Here is a 24,509-nt window from a genome sequence, read left to right on the forward strand (position 1 = left end):
TCGCTACGCTCGGCACACTAATTTATTCTCCCTCCAGGGGTGTCGTGGACACCCCAGGAGGGAGAATGTGTCGGCATTTCGGCGGTCGGGATTCCGGCGTCGGGATTCTGAACGCCGGGATCCCGACCGCCGGGATTTTTAACTGCATCCCCTTTGTCATCCTGTTCTATCTGGTTGATAAACCAAAGAGTAGTTTGTTATCTATCGTGTGGACTAATCTCCATCACACATTGTTGCCACTTATATCATTTATAATAATTTCAGCTATATTTCAGGAGCAATACTGCTCATTTCACCTATGTTATATGATATGTTACAACAGTGCTTAATAATTTAATTACTTTGAAAATACTGGCTTGGTAGTCGGTGCAGCATGGCTAAATAACAGCACATTCTTATGAATGAAAGTTCTGGGATGTGTTCTGCTGGAGACGTTCCTCCCACTAATACTGTCATTGGCTGCTGTAGTCACAAAGCTACACATGTTGCTGCTAATATTGTGAAGAGATCTGGCAGCAGCTGGCAAAGATGAAGAATATTAGTATTGGTAAGCTTAGCTGCCAGTGTTAGGGGTCTCTGCTGCTGACTGCGGACTATACAATTTTAACTGTATGCACAGATACAGGTAAGTGCTATAAAAGTGATTGCGTATTTACTAGATCTATTGTACTGTACATTTTACCCATTATTGTTATATGAAAGTTAAAGGCTATTTCAAATATACTGTATACACCAATTGCTTTTCAATACTGTATGCTGAGTGTTGTATATAGTTTATGTATGTGTGTGTGTGTGTGTGTGTGTGTGTGTGTGTGTGTGTGTGTTTGCTTCTGTGTGTGTGGAATTTGAATATGTTTTTGGGCAGGTACATACAATATAATGATATATGTTTGAAATGATAGATATATTTTCTCTGCATATGTATGTTATATGTGTGAATTATTCAAAGGCCATTCTTACTGAAAAGGGTGAGTTTAGAAAAACCCAGTATAAAAAAAATGTGTTCCTGTGTGCATGCAAACAATGCATTGGGCAATGGGCTACATGCTGCTATACCTATATGCTGATGATATACAAAGTATATGTGAAAATGTAAATCTCCTGTCTTTGCTGTTTACAAGACTGTGTAAGGCACAGAAAGCTGTTTTGATGATGAATGAAATCCTAATCTAGATTCAGCAGAAGCCTTAAATGCAGCAGTCACAAAACAGAGCACAAACCTTTTGTGTCAGCCTGGAACCTATAAGCTTATCACAATGTCCACAGCAGCATCAGAGACTGCAGCAATTGTTAATATAATGTCATACATCTTCGTGACAAAGTCCTTTGCCAATATGTCTGTTATATTCCCCATCATTTGTATTTACCATGTAGAACTTGGCACATGCACAATCTTTCCAATAGAGTTTGCATGGCCCCAATAGAATTGTCTCAAGTAGAAAAGTGCATAGTTTTTCCTCAGGGGTATGTAAGAGAACTCAGTCTTGGTAAATTGCATGTTAGTTGTGTCAGTATGAGTTTGCTATGATACTTTTCTTGTTGGGGCAATACACCGTATGTTCATTTCTGTCCTGAAGTCAGTTGAGATGGCTGTACTTGGCTATGTACATTTGAACAGCAAATAAGTATACTTAGATGCTATCGGGTTCCATTGAAGATAGGATGTTGCCCATGGTAACGGAACAGATTCTATCTATTATCTTCTAGAAGGCGTATAAAACAAGGATATTCCCCAATGGGATTGGTGGTGGCGCTATGGAAGGAGCTGCCCTAACCAACAGTGGATTAAATCCAGGGTAGTTGGAACCTGGATATTGGGGGAACAGAAATCAAAATGGTAGCAGAGCTCAAAGATTAAAAATAGTATTTATACAGTTGGACTGATTTTACAATTAATATAATAAGCACATACTCAGATACATTTTCCAATATCCATGAATAATTAAAAAAACAAGTTAAAAATGCCCCAGGAAGTCTGTTCAAATAATCCAGGGTGGAATTAGATAGATTGAAAATGTTACCGTCCATCATATGTGTAGAAGTTAGACAGCACTCTTTTGCCTCCTATAGATCAATGTATAAGCTGGTCTGTGAATGGAGTCCAATTCACCATGGGGGTCCGGCTTTAGCTGGTCTTATAAGTCGTTGTGGTGGGTTTGAGGTCACGCTGCTGCAGGTTGTACCTGGGGCTGGTTCGAATAGATCCAAGGCTGAATGGTAAGTAAGTAAGCTTTATTTATATAGCGCACTTTCTCCAACAGGACTCAAGGCGCTTTACAGACATAAAAATTAACAGTGCACATACTGTAATACAAAATCACAGTGCACATACTCTAATACAAAATCACAGTGCACATACTGTAATATAAAGGTTTATCAGTACAAGGAGCAAGTAACAACGGCAGTACAGATATACATCACACATACAGATATGCATTCTAATAAGGGACACGGACAAGTGGAACATATTTACCAAGCTGTGCAGTACCCAGGCAGCCATTTAGCGGTGCCACATGGTAAATTGCACAGCCAGCTAGGTAGCTAGTAACAGTACCAGCACCAGCCAGCACCGTACATATAGAACACATTAGAACAGTACAGGGTACACAGAACTAGACATAACACAATTAAAGCACAATTCTTAGTACACAATACAGCTGAGAATAGATGCAGGTATAGATTGTAGGTGAGTAAGAGTATGTGTGTTGGGGGGGGGGGGAGAAAAAAAGACATTAGAAATTATTTTCATAGTGCATGTAGATGGGTCACTGGTGCATTTCAAAATGTCAAATGGCTTTTTCGAAGGTCTTTGATAAAGCCATTTGACTACTTGAACCACTCAACCTTGGATCTATCCAAACCAGCCCCAGGTACAACCTGCACCAGCTTGCTTGCCACTTTGGACCTGAAACCCACCACATCAACTTACAAGACCAGCTCAAGCCAAACCTCCATAGTGAACTATACTCCATTCGCAGAACAACTTATACACCTAGCTTTAGGAGGCAAAGGAGCACTGTCTAACTTCTACACATATGGTGGACAGTAACATTTTCAATCTATCTAATTCTATACTGGCGTATTTGATAAGACTTACTGGGGCATTATATGAATGGAAAGTTTAAACTCGAAATTACCAAGGACCCTATGATTACAATGGATTAGATAACTAATTTTTTAACATGTTTTTGAATGATTCATGGATATTGGCAAATGTATCTTTTATTAAATTAATTGTAAAATCAGTCCAATTATATAAATACTTTTTTTTTCATCTTTGAGTGCGGCTACCATTTTGCTTTTTATCTTCTAGAAGGTGATAAATAAATAACAAGAATAATCTGATTGGTTGCTAAGGGCAACCTTCCATCTTCACTAGAACTCCCATCTTTGTAAATGTATCCCATACTGTGTATTACTACAGTACGTGTCCTTGTAAAAAGTGGTTTTGATTAGCAGAAATAGAGAGCTAACAAACTGCAGCAATCTAATATGTTTTTGCAACATTGCCTATTTTTTTCTGTGAGTGTTTCTATTATCAGAGTGATAATTAAATTTTACATTATGGACAATATTTAAAACTTAAGTTGTTCCAGAAAGAAAAGCTGGAGGCGGGTGTCAGCCATGTCTCTGTGCAGTTACAAGTGGAATTAATCTTCTTTCATTAATCCATCTCAGCAGAACAGTTTGTGCAAATAAGAAAACTAATAATTATGCAGATTATGATTACAGATAATGTTGTGCCGTTTCTCCAATCTGAATCTACAGTATGTTTAAAATGTAAAATTAGTGTTCATAAATGTACTCATTAGCTGTTTAAAGATGCCTCGAATAATAAATAAAATATGTGCATGTGTCAGGGAATATGATGTGACTGATGCGAATAACTGAAATATTCTCTGTAAAAGTACATATATTTCTCAATAATAAAATAATAATTTTAAGGCTAATAATTTACTTTAGTACTCTATAGCCATGGGGACTGAGAGTAACATTAAAAAAATATTTTCATAACCTATTTTAGCATTGATATAAAATATTATATTATGAGAGCTATATGAGCAAAATTATGGTTATACTGAATTTATAAAGGGTAGTGGAGTACAATAAGGATTATACAGATAGGGGGAGGGACTGTGATTTATTAGATACTCCCTTCTAACTTGTTGCTTGTTGCCTCCTCCCCATGAGTATTCTTCCCTAAACTTGTGCATCTAAACTTCCTCTTCTGTACATCTGCCTCTCTCCTCATTTATCAGTATCTTCCTCCCTCCCTAATGTTGCCTCTACCCCCTACCTACCTGTACTTCTGCATCCTTCTCTTGTGCCCAGTGGCGTAGCTTGTGCAAGGCAGCCCCTGCTTCCGCTTGGGGTAACGAGCGACAGTGGGGGCCTGTGCACCCGCCCGGCGCACTAACAATCATCTGACTGTGATGACAGGCTTCCGCAATTCCACCTGCCACTGTCCGCGCACTGGCTGAACACGGGAGGCGAGTTGGCCACAGCATGTCAGAGACAAACAAATCCCCGCCTCACTAGGCTGTACACAGAGCCAGATATTGGCTACTGTGTACAGGATGGGCGGGAGGTTGGTCGGATAGGCGGGTGCACTGTGCCGGAGGGGGCACATCTCCTCCATTGTCTCCGGCTCTACTGTACTCAGCGGTCCCTGCTTCCCTCTCTCTTGTACGGGTGGTTACCTTTGCTGCAGCCTCCTGGGCCCCAGGTGGTTGGGGCAGCACACAGTAATTTGCAGTGAACTAATGGGTAAAAAATCCCAGGAGGCACTGCAGTGGGTTCAGAGGAGAATGTGCTGAGCTCTGATTGGAGGAGAGACCAGCTGTTGCTCCAATGACCTCTGGAGATATATTCATCAGCAGCAGGAAATGGGACCCCTCCAGCACCCAATGCAGTCAGCAGGCACAGGAGGAGACCCCACACTGAGAGCAGCTACCACCTGCTACAGCCAGGAGCTCCTTCCCCCATCACTTACCCTGTAAATGGCTCACACAGGCCAGTGAAATTACACAAGTAATGAAGAGCAGGGGAGGAGCAGGGAGTGGGCTACATCCAGAGACATATAACTTGCTACCCTCCTACAGCCTTACCCTAACCTCTCCCCTCCTGCAGACTTACCCTGACCTCTCTCCTAAACTCCCTTCCTACAGCCTTAACCCCAACTTATCCCCTACAACAGCCTTACCCTTACCTCTCCCCTAACCCTAGCCTCCCCTCCTGCAGCCATACCTAACTTCTCCCCTCCTGCAGCCTTACACTTACCTCTCCCCTAACCCTAGCCTCCCCTCCTGCAGCCTTACCTAACCTCTCCCCTCCTGCAGCCTTACCCTAACCTCTCCCCTAACCTCCTCTCCTGCAGCCTTACCCTAACCTCTCCCCTCCTGCAGCCTTATCTTAACCTCTCGCCTATCCATAACCACCTCTCCCACAGTCTTATCCTATACTCTCCCCTCCTGTTGCCTTCCCTAACCTCTCTCCTCGTGCGGCAATACCCTAGCCTCCCATCCTGCAGCTTTTCCCTAACCTCTCCCCTTTTACAGCCTTGCATTATTCTCTCCCTGTCCCTAACCTCCCCTCCCACAGCCCTACCTTATACTCTCCCTTAACCCCAACCTCCCATCCTGCAGCCGTACCCCCTCCAGCAGCCTTACCCTATTCTCTCCCCTAACCTCTCCTCTGGCAGCCTTACCCTAACCTATCCCCTAACCTCTCCTCCGGCAGCCTTACCCTAACCTCTCCCCTAACCTCCCCTCCCACAGCCATACCCTAACCTCACCCCTAACCTCCCCTCCAGCAGCTTTTTTCATAACCTCTACCCTAACCTCCCCTCCAACAGCCTTTCCCTATTCTCTCCCCTAACCTTCCCTCCAGGAATCTTACCTTAACCTCTCCCCCTAACCTCCCCTCCTGCAGCCTTACCCTATCCTCTCCCCTCCAGCAGCCTTAAACTATCCTCTCCCCTCTGGCAGCCTTACCCTAACCTCCCCTCCCACAGCCTTACCCTATTCTCTCTTCTAGCTTCCCTTCCTGCAGCCTTACCCTAAACTCTACCCTATCCTCTCCCCTCCTGCAGCCTTACCCTATCCTCTACCCTCCTGCAGCCTTACCCTATCCTGTCCCCTCTGGCAGCCTTACCATAACCTCTACCCTAACCTCCCCTTCCACAGCCTTACCCTATTCTCTCCCATAACCTCCCTTCCTGCAGCCTTAGCCTTTTCTCCCCTCTGACAGCCTTACCCTCACCTATCCATTAACCTCCACTCACACAGCCTAACTTTGTAGTACTGGCGGAGCTGGCATCACAGCAGTCAGCTCTTCTGCCGCAATACTAGCTAGCAAAATTAGTGGCTGCCCCACTTCTATCTATCTATCTATCTATCTATCTATGTATCTATCTATCTATCAGACGGGGGCACCAATATTTATCTTGCCAAACTTACGCCACTGTTGTTTTTTATATTGGGGGGCGCCTCAAAATTTGATGGCAGGGGGGAGCAAAATTTACAGTTACGCCACTGCTTGTGCCTCTGGCTCCTCCCTATCTGTAATTTACCATTGCTACCCACCCCACTTGAAACTCTGCGTCCTTCACTCCATTACCTTTAACCCCTTCAGTGGCAATCCCAAGAATTTTCCGGGCTGTGCCTCAGTGCCCAGTCTGGCAAGCCCGGAAAATTTTCGGGATTGCCACTGTTTGGAGCCAGGCAGCGCTGCTGAGTTCACTCTCTGATCTCAGGTAGCGTCGCGCTGCCTAGCTCCCTCCCCTCTGCGGCGCTGCCTCCTCCTCCCCCCCTTCCCCTCCGGGTTTCTTATTAAAGTCCCCGGTGCCGGCTTATGACAAGCCGGCTGCCGGGGACAGGTACGCGGTGTGAGGGGCACAGTTCCGGGCAGCCGCTGATTGACAGTTCAGCGGTGCTGCCCGGACCCAGGGAGGTGGTGGTGTTTTTTTTCATATAAAAACTCGCCCAGTGGGGAGCGCTCCAAAAAAAAAAACACCATTGAAGGGGTTAATAGCTGCCGAATTCTGCTACTTTTACTATACTCTATCACTACCTGTGGCTTCACCCCTCAACCTACCTATGTATCCCTTCCAATTTTGCCTCAACTGTGTCTATAACTCTTCACACTTGTGCATCTGCCTTTCTCCCCATCTTTGCCTCTGTCCACCACACCGCCATTCTGCCATCCCACCAGCACCACTCAGAGCTTCTGAGCACTCACACCTGTGCTTCCCCCTCCTTCACAACCAGTGTCTCTTCCCTCCATCACCACTTGTGCCTCTCTCCAGTTCCATCTATGCCTCTGCCCCTGCACCAGCTTTGCAACCAAAATTTAGAAAAAGAGGTTCTTTCAGCGGATGGATCTGATGGAGCAAGTATAGCAACAGTTCCAGAGCTCTAGAGCAGGAAACGAGTAGAGCAAGGTAGCCCTTACTAAAATGAGGAGGCAACATTGAGATCAGGTGTACAGTCTGTGTCGGGGAGGCAGGGGTGGTTATTGTGTCTTATACACCCCTTATAGAGACCCAGGACATGGTTTTGGATAAGGAGGAGGAAAATTACAGTAGGCTGGTGACCAAGGCAACCCCAGCTCAGTGGAGAAAGTACCACCTCAAGCTGAAATCTTCCTGCACTTTGCACTCTGCCCACTGCCTTGTGCAGGGCATGATGATGATGAGTGAAGTATAGGGTAGGAAAGTAGTGGTAAATATGTGGCTTGGATTCAGAGACTTTTTACATCTTCAAAATGTCAACATGTTCCAAGTGTCGTGTGAAATCATAACAATTTCAGAATGCAGACATAATGGTTAGACTGGTCAGGTATGGGGCGGGATAGGCAGGCTCGGACTAGTCTAGAGAGAGATTCCCCAGTGGGCCCCATTGATTTATAACTCCGCCCACTTTTAAAGGCGTCACTGTTGTGGGCGTTCCCAGGCCGCCAATGTCACAAAAGGGGCGTGCCTGGGCACTGTCATGATGAAAAGGGGCAGGCCAGGCCACTGCTGTCACTAAAGAGGGCGGGCCCAGCCCCTCCGTAGTCACCGCACTGCCAGTGGTCAGGTGGCCACACCCCTTCAAAAAAGACCATGCCCCTTGGTGTGTCCGTGTGAGTGCATTTACCTGGTGGGCGCTTCATGCCCAAATGAAATGCCAGTGTTGCTTTCATTTGGTTTATAAATTTTAATAAAAAATGTTGTGTAAAAAAGATTATGGGTGACATTTATTAGGAGGAGATATTTTGACTTTTGTGATTTTTAATCAGAAAATGGCCGAATTTGCATGTTTTCCAAAAATCCCAAGACAAATAGACCAAGTTGAACATGCAGAGCTTGATAGAAACATGCAAAGACCAGTGCAATCTGTGCATGGTTCTGTTCCAGAAAATGTGTAAAAGTAAAAAAAAAAAAAAGGCCTCCTGAGTTCAACCAGCCCTGGGCTCAAAGACCAGGTCCTGGTTTTAGAAATTCAGGGAACAAAAGACATATGGGATCCCCAGGATTTCTAAAACCAGCACCAGACTCAAGGGCCGGTCCTGGTTCCCAAAATACGGGGGGGAGAAAATGAGTAAGGGTCCCCCACATTTTGGCAACCAGCACCAGGCCCAAACAGCCAACAAGGTAATGCCACAGCCGTGGGAACTTTTTATGCAAGTTCCCCCGGCCAAAGCACTAATCCCTGTGGCTGGTCAGCCCAGGCAGGGACCCCGGAGGAGAGGGGACCCCCCAATAAAGGGCTTCTCACTCTAGAGTTAACTCTGCCCAGGCTGAAGCCCAGGGCTGTCCCTGGTGCCCATGGGCTTTGGGCACCGGGTTGATTGTTGTGTAAAAATAGACAAAACTATTTTACATTGTTGTGGAACTAAAAGTCCCAGCAAGCATGCACCGCATGCAGGGACTTGGTGAACCACAAGTCCCAGCATGCAGGGCATTATAGTGCCTGCTGGGTCTTGTAGTTCTACAGAAATGGAAATAGGGTAAAAAAAACACACACACACACACATAAGAAAAGTAATATTTTATTACATGCTACAATCACACATATAATACGTAATTATAGGGGCCACCGCCCCACCCTCCCCAATGGGGATTATAATGATGGTATTATATAAGAGATCAATGCTAATTTTCAGTAATTATACTGTGAGCCATTGTACCCCCGTGATAGAGAGAGAGATATCCTATTACTATATTTAAGCAACTTAGCCCTTTAAATTACTGTTCAGCCTCTGTTTAGTGGACTCTCATCGTTACCAGCCTGGGAGTGACCCCTGTGCTGGGAGACTAACAGGTGTAAAATCTGGTGCTGGATCATGACAGCAGATCCCCATATTCTTCCTTCATTGCTCATAGATCTCAAGACTCTATCCTGCACGTCTCCTATTCGGTTCACTGCCCGAGAGGCACATGGATAGGCAGTAGGAGCAGTTTGCAGTTTGAGTGAGAACTTTTGCTTGTGACCTGTCCTCATGTTACCATTATTCTGCCATATTCTATGTGAAAAAGATGTATGTTAAAAGACCCATATAAGGATTCCACATTTCAATATTGCGGTACCCCATCTGTGACAAACATCTAAGCATACAAATATTTTCGCCATTTATTTTATTTGTACATACTTTATTAGGTGTTATTTTCTATATATGTTGTGTCTGTATGTGTCACTTAGTTAATTCAGCCAGGTCAACTAAAGCTTTTGATTTCATGTAATGTACTAACATAACCTCATATAATTGAAGGTGTGTATTCTATCTTAACGCTTATCAATAAAAATATACATTTAAAATAATACATTTTGATAAAAGCAGTGCCCCAACTAAAAGAGTTATTTTTTTCTCCCATACTCCCTATACTGTACAAAGCCTTGTATGCAGTAACAAGTTAGTGCTATGTAAAGATAAGAAAAATACAGTATGCTTTAATATTCTATGGTTATAGCTCTTTGCACTGATTTATTAATTCCCTGTGTTGCATGATTTAAACCATAAATGAATGAATGGATAGAGAACATTGGGGCAGATGTATTAAGCCTGGAGAAGAGATAAACTGGAGATAAAGTGGAGATAACTTGGAAGAGTTAACGCACCAGCCAATCAGCTGTGTTTGAAATATGACAGTTGGGATCTGATTGGCTGGTGCGTTATCTCCTTCCACTTTATCTCCAGTTTATCTCTTCACCAGGCTTAATACATCTGCCCCAGTGTTACCTACTTATAACCCGGCCTATGGTAAAAGTCAATAATTTTCATAAATGCTTGTATTTCCTGACTCTGCAGGAATGATCAATGTAAAGTCAATAGTCAAGTTTTTAAGTGTATTCTAAAGATGAAAGACAATTACTGCTCTTTGACTGTGCAATTCAAATCTTAATAATCTTTTAATGCTTTCAACAGATGAGGAATCAAGGGGGATAAAATGCTTCAAGCATCACAAAAATATCAATCAGACGACTGAGAAGGATGGCCTACTACCAGAGAATAAAGTGCAAGCCTCTTCAATGGATCGGGCTATGAATGTAAAGCAGCTACTCCGAGAATAAACCTCAGAACAATCCTGGAATGTCATGTCTGATGAATAGGATACTATGACACAAATAGCACTCCAGGCAGGATACAAATGTTGAAGTACAGTATACAATCCAATAGGCACGGTTTGTCTTGTTTACAGCTTCTGGTAGCTGCAAGATTTATAGGTTAGTCAGAATAATGCTGTCTAACATTTACAATGGATTATACCAATTAAAGTCCATTTAAATGAATATGAAGTATTAATCACTGTGGCTTTATCTTGAAAAAGATATTTGATATATATGTGGACATGTTTACAACACAGGGAAAGTTAACATTACCTGCATTGACAAACTCAGGTACGAATCAATTAGTTGACATATTGATTATTGGTTTCACTGGTTAGATGTGTCTAAGTTTGGTCCATCTGAAGAAGCTATGACTCACTTTATACTTCCATCCTTAGAAAATATTCCAGGTCTCCATATACATTGGGAGGAACACAACATCAACTCCTCATTTCAGAACTTATTATCTAAACTTCAAACTATGAAGAGAATATCATTCAATTGGACAGATAGTAGGATTGGCGAGTGGGAAAGATTTGCAGAGCTGGCAAAGTATGAGCCAGATTCCCAGAAGCCCACAGTGAAAGCCCTGCTAATAGTTGCCTACACCGTCATCATTTTTATGTCACTTTTTGGCAACATGTTGGTTTGCCATGTGGTGATGAAGAACAAGAGAATGCACTCTGCAACAAGCCTGTTTATTGCCAATCTGGCTGTCTCAGATATCCTGATCACATTACTCAATACACCGTTCACTCTGGTGAGATCTTTATTGATTCTTCATAGTTGTTGCAAATGGACATGTTCTATGAAATACAGTATAGTAAGATGTGTTTCCTACTTTGTTAAAGATTTCCAAAAATGTGAATTTTGCAACCCTGTACCGATAATGGAGTGTTTTTTGCTACTGAGTTAGTATGAAGGTGTAGTCTGCTAAAACCACTTTGATGCATAATAATAAGTAGTTGTTTATTTACACTACTCATAAATATGAAAAACGTAAGTAAATGAAACAATGATATAAAATTACTTTTTCTTATATACTTTTGCTTGAAGTGACTTCTAACACAGGACACTTTGGTTTGTTTATATATAAACCCAACTGAATTTGGTAGATCCGATCCAAACCAATTTTTCTTCACATAGTTCAGAATTCAGATTATAAATGTGAATTTCTGGTTTTGGTTTGAAATTTTTTTTATCCATATTCGAGAAATTTAAAGCCCAGTATTTGGATTTTAAGTCTAAATTTTTTTCCAAAACACTTCAGGTGGTTTTACAAAACCTTGCACATTTCTAATTAAAATAAAAGGATAAAAGTGGTTCATCTCTAGTTAAAGTAGGGATGAGAACAAGATTGAACCCACTAGACCTTATGTAAATGTTTTGTTAAAGCATAAAATATATATTGAGTACAATTTAAAGTTTGAGCCATATTAATTATATACCTTCCTCTCATCAGGTTCGTTTTGTGAACAGCACCTGGGTGTTTGGGAAGGACATGTGTCATATCAGCCGCTTTGTGCAGTATTGTTCCCTGCATGTATCTACTCTCACACTTACTGCAATAGCTTTGGACCGACACCAGGTACTGTAGGATTAGGATTATAATTCCACTAATATTAAATTAATGTGCATATAGACTTTTAACACTGTGTATTATTCTATGAAGGATATCATGCCCCTGTCCGCCCTCTTCCCTCCGTTTTCTCAAGCAAACAGGTTTGTGCTAAGGATGGACATCACATCGCAATGTTTCTTACCATCGATTATTTTGTTTTGATGGTAGTAGTTTTACCATTCAATGGTGGCATTCCAAAGTTTGGTGCCATTGAAAGGTAAACATTTGATGGTGATTCGATGGCCTTGCCCCTTGACCAGCCATGCTGTAGTGCTTCTGCACATGCATGGCCATGCTAAAGATACGGTATTTGTGCATACATAAAAAGGGCTTTTTTTGCGCATACACAAATCATATAAATTGTTTTCTATCGAATTCATTTGATGGTCAGTTACCATTGCATCAAAAGATCATTTGATGGTGGGCTTCCAATGTCCATCCCTAGTTTGCGTATGCACATATTCGCACATGCGCAAACCCCAACAGGGACAGTACTGAATATTGGATGTGTCTGAATCGGTACCAATGTGAAGAGATAAGCTATACTGTTCTTTCAGCTACATACAAATCCTCCAACAAACTCTAATTTAAATGTTCTTCCTCTTAAAAATGCTGCTAAATTCAGGGAAGTCAAAACTTATACTGTGACTCACAAAAATAATTGGCAAATTGAAGCTGAACATTTTCATGGCCACAGCCATTGCACTGGTGATTTTCATTTAAGATCTGTTTTAACATTGGGTACTCTTTACCTAGAAGGGCGCCCACGATTGGAATCGCGGGCGTCGGGGGTAAAAAATCGCGGTCATCGCGGGTAAATCGCGGGTACATAAAAATCGTCTGCCCGCGATGACCGCGATTTTCCCATAGGGAACAATGTTAAAAAGGATGATTGACCGCGATTTTAATGTAAAATGCCTCAATGCCCGCGATTTTACCATAGGAATCAATGTTAAATGGGCTACAGAGCCCAAATAGGCACAATTAACCCTTAAATGTCCCCCCAAATTTTTAACGCCACCCCACGATCCACGCCAACCCGAAGCGTGGCGAGCGCAGCGAGCCCGCGAGGGGCGGCGGTACGCGTCCTCCGACCTTTTCATGCCCTACTATCCACGTCGGCGTGGAGTTGAGAATAGAATAGTGTGGCGAGCGCAGCGAGCCACCGAGCCCGAAGCGTGGCGAGCGCAGCGAGCCCCGCGAGGGGACGCGGATACCTTCACAGGTAAACGCGTCCCTTCGCGGACTTCACAGGTGTCCGCGTCGCCACGGACACCTGTGAAGCCCGCGAGGGGACGCGTATAACTGTGAAGGTATCCGCGTCCCCTCGCGGGGCTCGCTGCGCTCGCCACGCTTCGGGCTCGGTGGCTCGCTGCGCTCGCCACACTATTCTATTCTCAACTCCACGCCGACGTGGATAGTAGGGCATGAAAAGGTCGGAGGACGCGTACCGCCGCCCCTCGCGGGCTCGCTGCGCTCGCCACGCTTCGGGTTGGCGTGGATCGTGGGGTGGCGTTACAAATTTGGGGGGACATTTAAGGGTTAATTGTGCCTATTTGGGCTCTGTAGCCCATTTAACATTGATTCCTATGGCCAAATCGCGGCCATTGAAGCATTGAATGTAAAATCGCGATCAGCACAAAATTTAACATTGAACCCTATGGGAAATCGCGGTGATCGCGGGCATCGCGTCGCGGCCGTTAATGTACTGCCCGCGATCACCACGATGGGCGCCCTTCTAGGTAAAGAGTACCTAACATTGTTGAGCATCTATTATTAGAACTAACCTGGGGATTAAGGTGAAGTCTATAATATTGACTTATTTTTATCTGTAGGTTAAGAATTCAGGAGTAGTCTACCCGAAATGAGACAGGAACTTATTGGTGTGGTTCAATGACTTCATTAAAAAAACTCGGTACTTGTTTAGTTTCACGGCGACAGCGCGTGCCGCTCTAGCTATGAATCTTGGCAGCTTGCTAAACTGCTTTACTTCTCTAAGCTACGTTAGCTACGTAGTTCCTGTTTGAATCCTGGCAGCTCGCCAGCTGCCTTACTTCTGTAATGTACATTTTCAGCATCCTACGCTGACTCCGAGGCAGCCCAACGCTGCTACTCCTAAACTCCTGTCAAGCCTATTGAGCACCTCTCACACAGCGCTGGTGCCTGTGAGGATACGTGAAAGACATGTGAAGTTATCCGTGTCCCCTCGCGGGGCTCGCTGTGCTCACCACGCTTCGGGCGAATCAAAATCAACTCCCCGCTGACGTGGATGGTGGGGGTATGAAAGGGTCAAGAGAATGCATAATGCATCCCCTCGCCACGCTTCGGATACAATGGATAGTGAGGGTGTTTCAGGAACACATTCACACCTGCCATATCACACATCTGATCAATAGCTACTCAGAGGTCAGAGGCAGGAGCGTCTCATTGCTGGAGCGTCTGAGACGCTCCTACGTATCACACAGATGGAGCGCCTCTCCGCCGGCACCCGCATGATCCCCTCTCCACAGAAGAGAGGATATCATGTGAGCGCCAGCGCTGTGTGAGAGGCGCTCACTAGGCTTGACAGGAGCTTAGCAGCGCTGGGCTGCCGCGGAGTCAGCGTAGGACGCTGTAGATTACAGAAGTAAGGCAGCTGGCGAGCTGCCAGGATTCAAACAGGCACTACATTAATAATATAGCTTAGAGAAGTAAGGCCGTTTGACAAGCTGCCAAGATTCATAGCTAGAGCGGCATGCGCTGCCGCCGTGAAAATAAACAAGTACCAAAAACGGGATGTAGTTTAAATCCCGGCGGTCGGGATCCCGGCGTTCAGAATCCCGAAGCTGGAATCCCGACCGCCGAAATCCCGACACTTTCTCCCTCCGTGGGTGTCCACGACACCCCTGGAGGGAGAATAAATTAGCGTGCCGAGCGTAGCGAGGCACCGGGCCCGCTGCGTGGCGAGGCACTGGGCCCGCTGCGTGGCAAGCACAGCGAGCCCGCAAGGGGGGCGATCCACGCCCCCCCCCGCTTGTCGGGATTTCGGCGGTCGGGATTCCAGCATCGGGATTTTGAACGCCGGGATCCCGACCGCCGGGATTTCATACTGAATCCCCAAAAACTCTATTTACATGGTTACTGATCAGATTTTCTGGGGAAGCCGATGGCTAGAGTGGTCCAAATCTATCATCTATAGATGTCTAGTGTCTGTTTGTGTGTTTCTGAAACACTGCCATCTGTTGGCAGCAAGTGAAACTACATCTCTTTCACACGTGCACAAACACAGAGGTAATTACAAGGTAGCAGACTAGCTTTCGAAGCATGTGCTTCAAGCGTGTTTACTAGTAGTAATTATGTGTTTTTTTCATGTCCTTTTATGTAGCGCTTTTATGTTATCCGTAATGTACAGCCAGGCCAACATTTTTAGAGGATAGAAAGTGCAATAGCAAAAGCTTCAATGCATCACAGTGGCTCCTAAATTACTAAACTTTTTATTGTAAAAAACCCCATTGTGCTCAGACACACTTTCACTTTCTAAGATGCAATAGAGAAATGATAGACAGAATCTATTGGTTGCTGTCACGGACCCACCGGACGCCTGCTCCAATACGTCAATCTGAGCAGCTCCGGCCGTGACTGGGGTTCACTTTGGACACTCGGGTCCCCTCTTTGAGGTACACTGGCACCAGCCAAAGCCTGATTTTAGCGCTTTGAAACTGTGCAAGGAGCGGCTTGGCTCGCACCTGACCACACAATGCAATATAAAAATGGTAACGCTCTCTTCGTTGACTTACAGGATCCTAAGAACACAAAACCAGAACTGAGATATATATATGATTTATTCCTAGAAATACTACAGAGCTTTAGTGATAAAAATGGCTACAAGATATTACAATGATTTTAAAAGTACACACAAGATAAATGCAATTCAGAAATAAAAGGGAATAAAAAAGAAATGACAGAACTGTATCTTACACCTAAGTACAAATCCTGACGTGGGGGGGGGGGGTCGCCACATCAAATCAAATGGTCACTTCAAGCTAGATGCTGCTCCCCAAGAAGTAACAGTGACCTATTTGACAAGATGGACAGGTTTACTTGCAGGCTCCCTCATCCCTCCCACCCTTGGGATTTTTAACCAATACCTTGCTGAGCCTAGGGAATGTCCATAGATATAGGATCTTTCACATGAAGAGTTCGTCTGCTGTTTTCAAAGTGATTGATAACTGTCAGGCTTCACTGATAAGAGGTCTAAACTGGATGGGGGAGACAAGCTCTGTCCTCTCCATGGTTTATGAGGGGTATCAGATCTTTATCTGACATCCAACCTTCAAAGGATTACTACAGATGGTCAATCTGAGGGAATACAGGCCTCAAACTCCCAGGGTCACCTACAGTTTACACACATAATACAAGACATGTTCTGATCTCCCACATAATAATAGCAGACATGCTTTATTTTGATCGATCACCTGATCTGATTGTTACAGTTGCTATGGGCAACATCACCTCTTTTGATTTTTATAAGGTTTATTAAATGTATCCTTTGCGATATCACACATAATGCACAAAAGTTACATACCGTGTTTCCCATATAATAAGACACTGTCTTATTTATTTTTGGTCCAAAAAACACCATAGGGCTTATTTTATCCACATTATACCCCTCAATCCTGCTTTTATCCACATCATGCCCCTCAGTCCTAATTTTATCTACATCATGCCCCTCATTCCTGCCCCTCACATTATACTTTAAGCACAACCGGCACTTTCCTTCTGCATTTTTCAGCATTTCCACTGCCGCCGCTCAGTCACTGCGCTCCCGCCTGTGTACAGATGCCTCTCAATTTTGGATGGTGAGAGCTGCCGTCACATGCCAATGCATCCCTGGGTTGCCAGCAGAGGCTACAGCAAGAGCATCCATTTCATGAGGGGGTGTGCAGCTGGAAGCATTGTAGTTTAGCACGGGGACTGGACAAAATGAGGATTTAGCTAGGGCTTATTTTCAGGGAAGGTCTTATTTTGGACCGTTGTCCAGAAATAAGGGTAGAGCTTATTATCGGGGTAGGTCTTATTATCGGGTAAACTCTGTAGTTATATAGTAATTTACTGTAGGTCAGGCATGTCAAGTTAAAATTTTGATCACCGGTTGTATCCCTGGATGTTTTAATCTGATAAAAATTAAAAGAGAAAAAAGGAGGTTGTAAGTGTTGGACGCAAAATTTACAATAATATTAAACTTTTAATGGTTATTCATTCAAAAATCCCGTTGTTTCTTTCTATTTCATGAAACAGTGGAGGGACTAATATAAGGGTGAAATATAAGGGTTACATAGAGGAAAAAGCAGTGTTAAGGCCCATACACACTAGGCAACTTTCAGCTGAAAGTCACCTAGTGTGTATGCTCCAGCAAGGGTCAAATAGCACATCATCGCCAGCAAGGTGGGCCTCTGGCTGGTTTTACCAGCACATCTAGCGATGATGGCTGGTTTTTCAGCCATCAACGCTAGGTGTGTATGCCGAGCGGGCTGACCGCCCCACTCCCTCCCCCTTCTCCAGATCATCAATAGTCAATACTCACCGCCACTGAAGGACCTCCCCGCTTGTCCGCACCACTCCACCTGGCTCCATACTCCTTCTCCCCTGGCCACAAAGTTAGCTGACGCCCCAACCCTCCCAGCTTCCACCCGCCCTGCTCCCTCCGCCTCTGGTCCACACGGAGCATACAGCATACACTGGCCACCAATGTTTTAGTTATTAGCCAGCAATATACACATTGCTGGCACATGCCAGCAATGTATATATTACTGGTACCACTACCCACCAATGAGGATTTATTAGCCAGTAATATGTATGAATTGCTGGCACATGCCAGCAAAGTATTTATTACTGGCACAACTGGCCACCAGGGGTTAAAGTGAGCCAGAACAGGGCAGGACTGCTTTCCGTCACTTAATTTTTTAGGTGGAACGTTCTGCCTCTGTCTGCTCACCCTGCCCCACTGTTTGTCCCTGCCTGCATCACTAAAGGAGACAGCCAGTAGAGCGGTGGGAAACCCAGCTGTCTCAGAGCCGGTCCATATCTCTGCTGGCACCGAGCATGTTACCCTGGTCACCATGCATTTTACCCCTGGCACCCAGGGCTGCCGAGAGGGGAGGGGCACTGGAGTGGCCCGGAAGGGGCCCTGGTCCTACCCCCCCCCTTCCCCCTCTGTCTCTCTCAGGCAGCAGCACACATGTATAGCATGTGCTCTGCTGACAGCAGGCTCAGCATGAGCGTCTCACTGAAAGCGTGAAAGCTCATGCACAGCACATGCTGTAGGTATGTGCTGCTGCTGCTGAAGGGTGAGGCGACTATAACACTCCTTTCTAGACATTAAAGTTTGTTTTCACCGCCTTAAATGTTTTTGGGGCATGGCCTAATCGCGGTAGGTGGCCACACCTCCTGCAATTAGGCCATGCCCCCAAAATTTTACCGGGGCCCGGCATAGCTCTTGGCTGCCCTGCTGGCACCGAGCATGTAACCCCTGGCACCGAGCATGTTACCCCTGCCATTGAGCATGTTACCCCTGGCAATGAGCATGCAGGTAAGCGGCAATTATGTGGCATTCTATGTAATGCATTACAGTGTGTGGCATATGTGTAATGGGTATTACGGTGTGCATAATCCCATGTCCCACAAAGCTATGCCCTACATTTTTTGCTGTTGAGTTGTTTTGCACTGTGGAGCATAATTTGAATTAGGGGTGTTTTATGTGGCCTGCATTATACTTTTCATGGAAAAAGGCCATGAATTTAAAGCTTGCAGGGGGTGCTGAACATCCCAGCAATGTATAGGCTACTGCCGCCACTGCCCTCCAATGTATATTTTGTTATGGCAGTAACATATACTGTGCATTGGATTTGTACCTATGTGCAATGTTGCAAATGAAATCGTAGATATGCACATTTGCGGGATTTTGCCCGGTCAGGGCCACGTGGGGTGGAGTTTATCTGATTGCTGGGTTCTGAATATATGCAGCCCAGCGATCAGTTCTGAATCAGGCCCCAAGAACAGAAATGCACTGAATAAAATGGCCGCTGCTCCCACCCTTGGAATTCAAACCCAGCCCATTACGTAAATAGAAAAGAATGTGACCCTGGGGTCACTCCGTAGCGCTAGTCGTGCTAGATCTTAATCTTCAGTTAGTTGTTACACACTCAATGTATATAATAAAATAGTTCAAAAGAACCAATCAGCCAATTCATATGGCACCCACTTTAACTGTGCAGGATTTGCTGCTTCTTACTCAGGGAGTGTTGATCCCTTTTTTGGAAGTAAAATTTGGGAATTAGTGTCAGAGACCAAAGGTGTCTGGCACTTTAAGAAGCGCAGTCCTGCTCAGTAAATTCAATGTCCATGCATGTTTAGTACAAAGTATAAATCATTTATTTAAAACAACACATATAATGGAGATGGCTTCCATACAATGGCCCTTATTCTGATCGGTACGGCCGGATCCGATTATGCGGCCAGGACCGTGCGTGCGAAACCCCGCCTTCCATACGGATCGCCAACTCCGTCCGTACGCGGTAAGAAGCTGGCCGAACGGACCGCACGTGTATTTTTCACGGAATACGCCTCCTACATCTAAGGGAACCTCCCCCATCATTCGATGGTCGCAGACCATCGAATGCAGGACCGAGTGCTCCACCAGCTCCCGCAACCTCAGACCACACGGACATTTTTCCGTGCAAAAGCAGGGATCTGGGCGGGCAGCTGACATCCGGCGATGTCATATGTCCGCCCCCTACACGTGCGTCACGGCCGCAATACCATACGTACGCCCAGTGTTTGCATGGGAACGCCCATGAAACGCGGGGCGTATGCATATGGTAATGAGCCCAAATAGCCCTTCACGCCCCTCTCCACCCCCTGTTCGGAGTGTTCACATATCATGCGGGATTTGGCCGTACGCCCCGCTCGCACATGCGCAGAGACGCCTCTGCACATGCGCAGAGACAAAACATCGGCGGGCCGAACGCACGCGGATATATCCGCACCGACCAGAATAAGGGCCAATGTAACAATTCATTAACAACCAAAGGATTCAAGTGTATGCAGGACTGGTAATTATGATAAATCATTCACTGCCTCTAATAGAATCTATTACACAGCCTCATATATGCGCTTTCAGTATATGTTATATGTTGTTTGTCTTGTCTGTCTGATATATTGTGCACAATTGTTAATGAATTGTTGTATTATATGGAAGCTATTTCCATTATATGTGTTGTTTTGTGATTTATACTTTGTACTAAACATGTATGGACATTGGATTTACTGAGCAGGACTGCGCTTCTTAAAGTGCCAGACACCTTTGGTCTCTGACACTAATTCCCATTATGTAAATAGCCTTATAATGAAAGATTTTCAGCAAAGTCTTTCATCCCCTGAAAATCTCTTGCTCTTTGGGAAAATAGCTCAGTGTGTATGCATTACTTTGGTGACAGATATTTTCAGAGATTTTGGAAAAGTCTTTTTGAAATGAAAATCTCCTAGTGTGTATGGGCCTTAGCTAGTGTTAAAATCGCTGGCTCTGGATCTGCAAAATGCAAATAAATGAAAGTGTTTAGCAGGGGATTCTTGCTACAGTGTCTCCTGGGTTAATTATTATGTTGCAATTTTTGCATCGCTCAGGATTCTTGGCACTGAGCCCAGAGAGATTCTTTAGGTGGATACAGTTTAATTTCAAACTTTCAGTTCATTCAATTGTATTTGGAATGTGGGTTGAAATTAATATATATTGGAGTTTTACACAGATGAGGGCGAGGGACTTACAGTACAGCCGCCATCCCCCGCCAGCGCCATCTCTATAGCGAGAAGGGGACGCGCGCGCACAGGAGGCGTGCGCGTCCCCTTCCGACGGCGCTTCCAGCGCTTCCCCCGGGTCACCGCCGGCGCCAACGGAGGGGGGCGTTGCATAGCGCAGAGCTATGCAAAGCTGTCCTGAAAGACGCTTATCTGCTGGTATAACCAGCAGATGAAGGGCTTTGCCGGAGATGTTGCGGGATCACGCAGCAGCGCTCACCGCTCATCGCCGGGCCATACACACTGGGCGGCTTGAGCTCCTGTTTTGAGCGACTTTCAGCTCAAAGTCGCCCAGTGTGTATGGGATTTAAGGTTCCTGCCTGGACCGGCAATCAACCAAGGACCAAGATCCCCCAATCAGCTTCATATAAAATCAGTCAGCTCAATCCTATTAGCTCCTAATATTGGCGCTCACTCTCCAAGTTTTTTTTATTTATTTTTTTAATTTGAGTCTTTATTTTATTTTTCAAATACAAAATTTACATATAAAAACACATATAACATACATATCACGTTGCAAAATCACGGTTTCTATACCTGCAACTTTAAACCAGTAGACGTAGGCACTTCGTGGGACCCAGGAGGGCAGGGTATAGAGGGACAGGGATCCAGGGAGGGATTTGGGGGGGGGGGGGGACGGCCAAGGTATGATCCAAATTTATTTATATTTTACAGGAGACTTACATCTCCCTCTCTATTTTTAGATTGTAACATTCTTATCTCAATCAAATATGGACTCTGACACACCTTGCATTATGATATACTAGAGGGATATATATGGGTCCCAGGGAGGCCGGGTATGGGGGAGGAGGGATTCAGGAATCGATTCGTAGGGGGGAGGCAGACAATATTTTCCACTGGTTTACTTAAGTGTTATGAGGATCTTACATTTCCTTATTTACTTTCGGGTTTTGGCATTCTTGGACATTTCTGGAGGGAACACTGGCACTCCTTGCTTTACATTGTACTAGGGGATTAGACCATGTAACAGGGAACAAGCATGTAAAGGAACAACAATAGAAGGTGCACATATTGACTGTGAATAATTGAGATACCTAAAAAACGCACACAAGAAAAAAAAAAAAAAATTCAGACATACAAGGAAAGAGGACTGTGTCTTAGTGAGATTCCGTGATTTTTTTTTTTCCCTTCTTTCTTCCCTTCCCTCTTTTCCTTTCCCCTCCAGTTAAATCTACTATACCCAAAATTAAACTCCTACAAATTTGTACCATTTAGATTGGTACCATTGATTCCAGATAACGTGAAACTTATTGTACTCCCTTTTAGAAGCATAGTGAAATTTTTCGTGGTCATATATTACATTAACTAAATTAATCCATTCTATAAATACTGGGCACGTTTTTGCCATCCAGTGCCGTGCGATTATCAATTTGGCCGAGGCCGTGAGCATTAATAAGAGAGAGCTATGCTCTCTAGTAATATGTTCTTCTTGCCAGATCCCCAAGACCATATTTTGGGCCGTGAGAATGTCCTGTGGTGTCCCCATATCTAGCAAGACCTGTCGTATATTATCCCAGAATTTACCTATTTTTTTGCAGGACCATAACAGGTGCCAGAAGGCGGCCCCTGACTCGCCGCACTTCGGACACCTGTCTGAAACTGAGTCTGCCATTTTCTGTAGTCCAACTTTTCTGTATGTCCTATGAAGGATGTTAAATTGGACCTGTTGAATACGAATCGAATTTGTTGCCCTTTTCGGAATCACCAAGGCTCTCTGCCACTGTCTGTCAGTGAGGGATGGGAGATCCTGAACCCATTTTTGCATGAGCTGCTGTAGCCCCTCTTCCTGTTCAGTTGTTAGCAAGAACTTATATGCTTTCGATATCCATTTTCTCGGGGTCAGTGTTTTCAAAAATAATTTGACCGGGGTGTCCTGTAACCATCCATCCCTCCCTTTACCCCACCGTATAGTGGCATCTCGCAGCTGCAAAAATCTATAGAACATTGATCTAGGGAGCGAGTACTCGCTCCGTAGTTGGTCAAAAGACTTAAAACAGTTATTTTAATGGAGATGGCCCAGAGTCTTAATCCCATATTAAGCCCATAATTTTCCTCCTTGCTGTTTATAAATCTCTTTAGCTGACGGCAGAAGGAGAAACGAGGAATCTGGGTCCACCCCCTCATACTTGCCCATTTTACAGGCCATATTCCAAATTCTAATAGCCTGGATAATAATACCTGGATATTTTCTCTTGGCTGTACCCAAAAGTAATGTCTGGAGGGGTGTTATATAAGGGTCTACGCACTTTAGCAATCTAAAGAGATCTAGGGTGTACTCGTCTTCTAGTATCCATGAATTGAGATGTACTAATTGGGCCGCCATGTAGTACCTTTTAAAATTTGGCAGAGCCAGGCCCCCCTTTTCTCAACTTCTCCATAGGGTAGCCATCTTAACCCTAGGACGTTTATTACCCCATATAAAGGAGGATAAAATACTATTAAGATTTCTGAAGTATTCGTCCTTTATATAAATAGGGGAGTGCTGTAATAGGTAGAGGATTTTAGGGAGAATGACCATTTTTATCAAGTTGACACGTCCCATTACTGAGAGAGGGAGTCTGGCCCATCTCCTGCATTTTGACCTAACTTCTAGGGTGACTGGATAGATATTATCTCTAAGATATTCTTCTGTTTGACCAGTAACCACTACCCCTAGATACTTAAACCCCTGCACTTTCACCAATGGAGCATATGCCGACCCATCCTCCTGTGCGTCTTTTCCCAGGATCAATAAGTGGGATTTTTCCCAATTTACTGTTAACCCCGAAAAGTTCCCAAATAGGCTGAGTTGTTCCACTACTTCAGGGAGATCTTGCTTGGGTTCTGCCAACCCCACCAGTAAATCGTCCGCGTAAAGTGAGATTAAATTATAGCCAGTATCTCTCACCCGATCCTGGCCATACAGCCTTGATCTTAAGAGGCAGGCAAGGGGCTCGATCGCAACTGCAAAAATTAGTGGAGAGAGCGGACACCCTGCCGGGTTCCTCTGTTTAGTGAGAAAAAAGAGGATGTATACCCATTAATGGAGACCCTAGCCCTAGGGTTCTTATATAATGATGTCATCCATTTTATAAAACCTGGTCCGAAACCAAAGGCTCTTAGGGTACTCCACAAGTAGCTCCACTCGACGGAGTCAAACGCTTTGTTCGCGTCGAATGAAGCTACTGCGGCGCTCCGTCCTCTTGCATTGGCATGCTGGATGTATGTGAATACCCGTCTTAAATTAATAGATGTGGATTTTCCACTCATGAACCCTGTCTGGTCATGGTGAATTATGCCTTGGGTTACTCGACTAAGTCTGTTCGCCAGGATCTTAGCGATTATCTTTGCGTCAGTTGAAATGAAAGAAATAGGTCTATAAGAGTCAACTCGAGTCGGGTCTTTATCCTTTTTTGGTATAAAGACCATAGAGGCATCCGCCATTGAGACAGGAAATTCCTCTCCCC

General features: G+C 44.6%; 1 protein-coding gene across 1 annotated transcript in view; it reads left to right on the forward strand.

Annotated features, from left to right (window-relative positions):
- Positions 1–488: 488 nt before the first annotated feature.
- LOC146036598 (G-protein coupled receptor 83-like) overlaps positions 489–24,509 on the forward strand; it is an 89,138-nt gene continuing 65,117 nt past the window's right edge. The window contains exons 1-3 of the mRNA XM_083160543.1: positions 489–625; positions 10,408–11,349; positions 12,052–12,177. Of these exons, the coding sequence (XP_083016669.1) occupies positions 10,960–11,349; positions 12,052–12,177 (516 nt within the window). The 5' untranslated portion in view covers positions 489–625; positions 10,408–10,959. The remainder of the gene's footprint in view (positions 626–10,407; positions 11,350–12,051; positions 12,178–24,509) is intronic.

The sequence above is a fragment of the Crinia signifera genome, chromosome 9 (assembly GCF_055691185.1).
Source record: "Crinia signifera chromosome 9, ASM5569118v1, whole genome shotgun sequence".
Taxonomy (NCBI): Eukaryota; Metazoa; Chordata; class Amphibia; order Anura; family Myobatrachidae; genus Crinia; species Crinia signifera.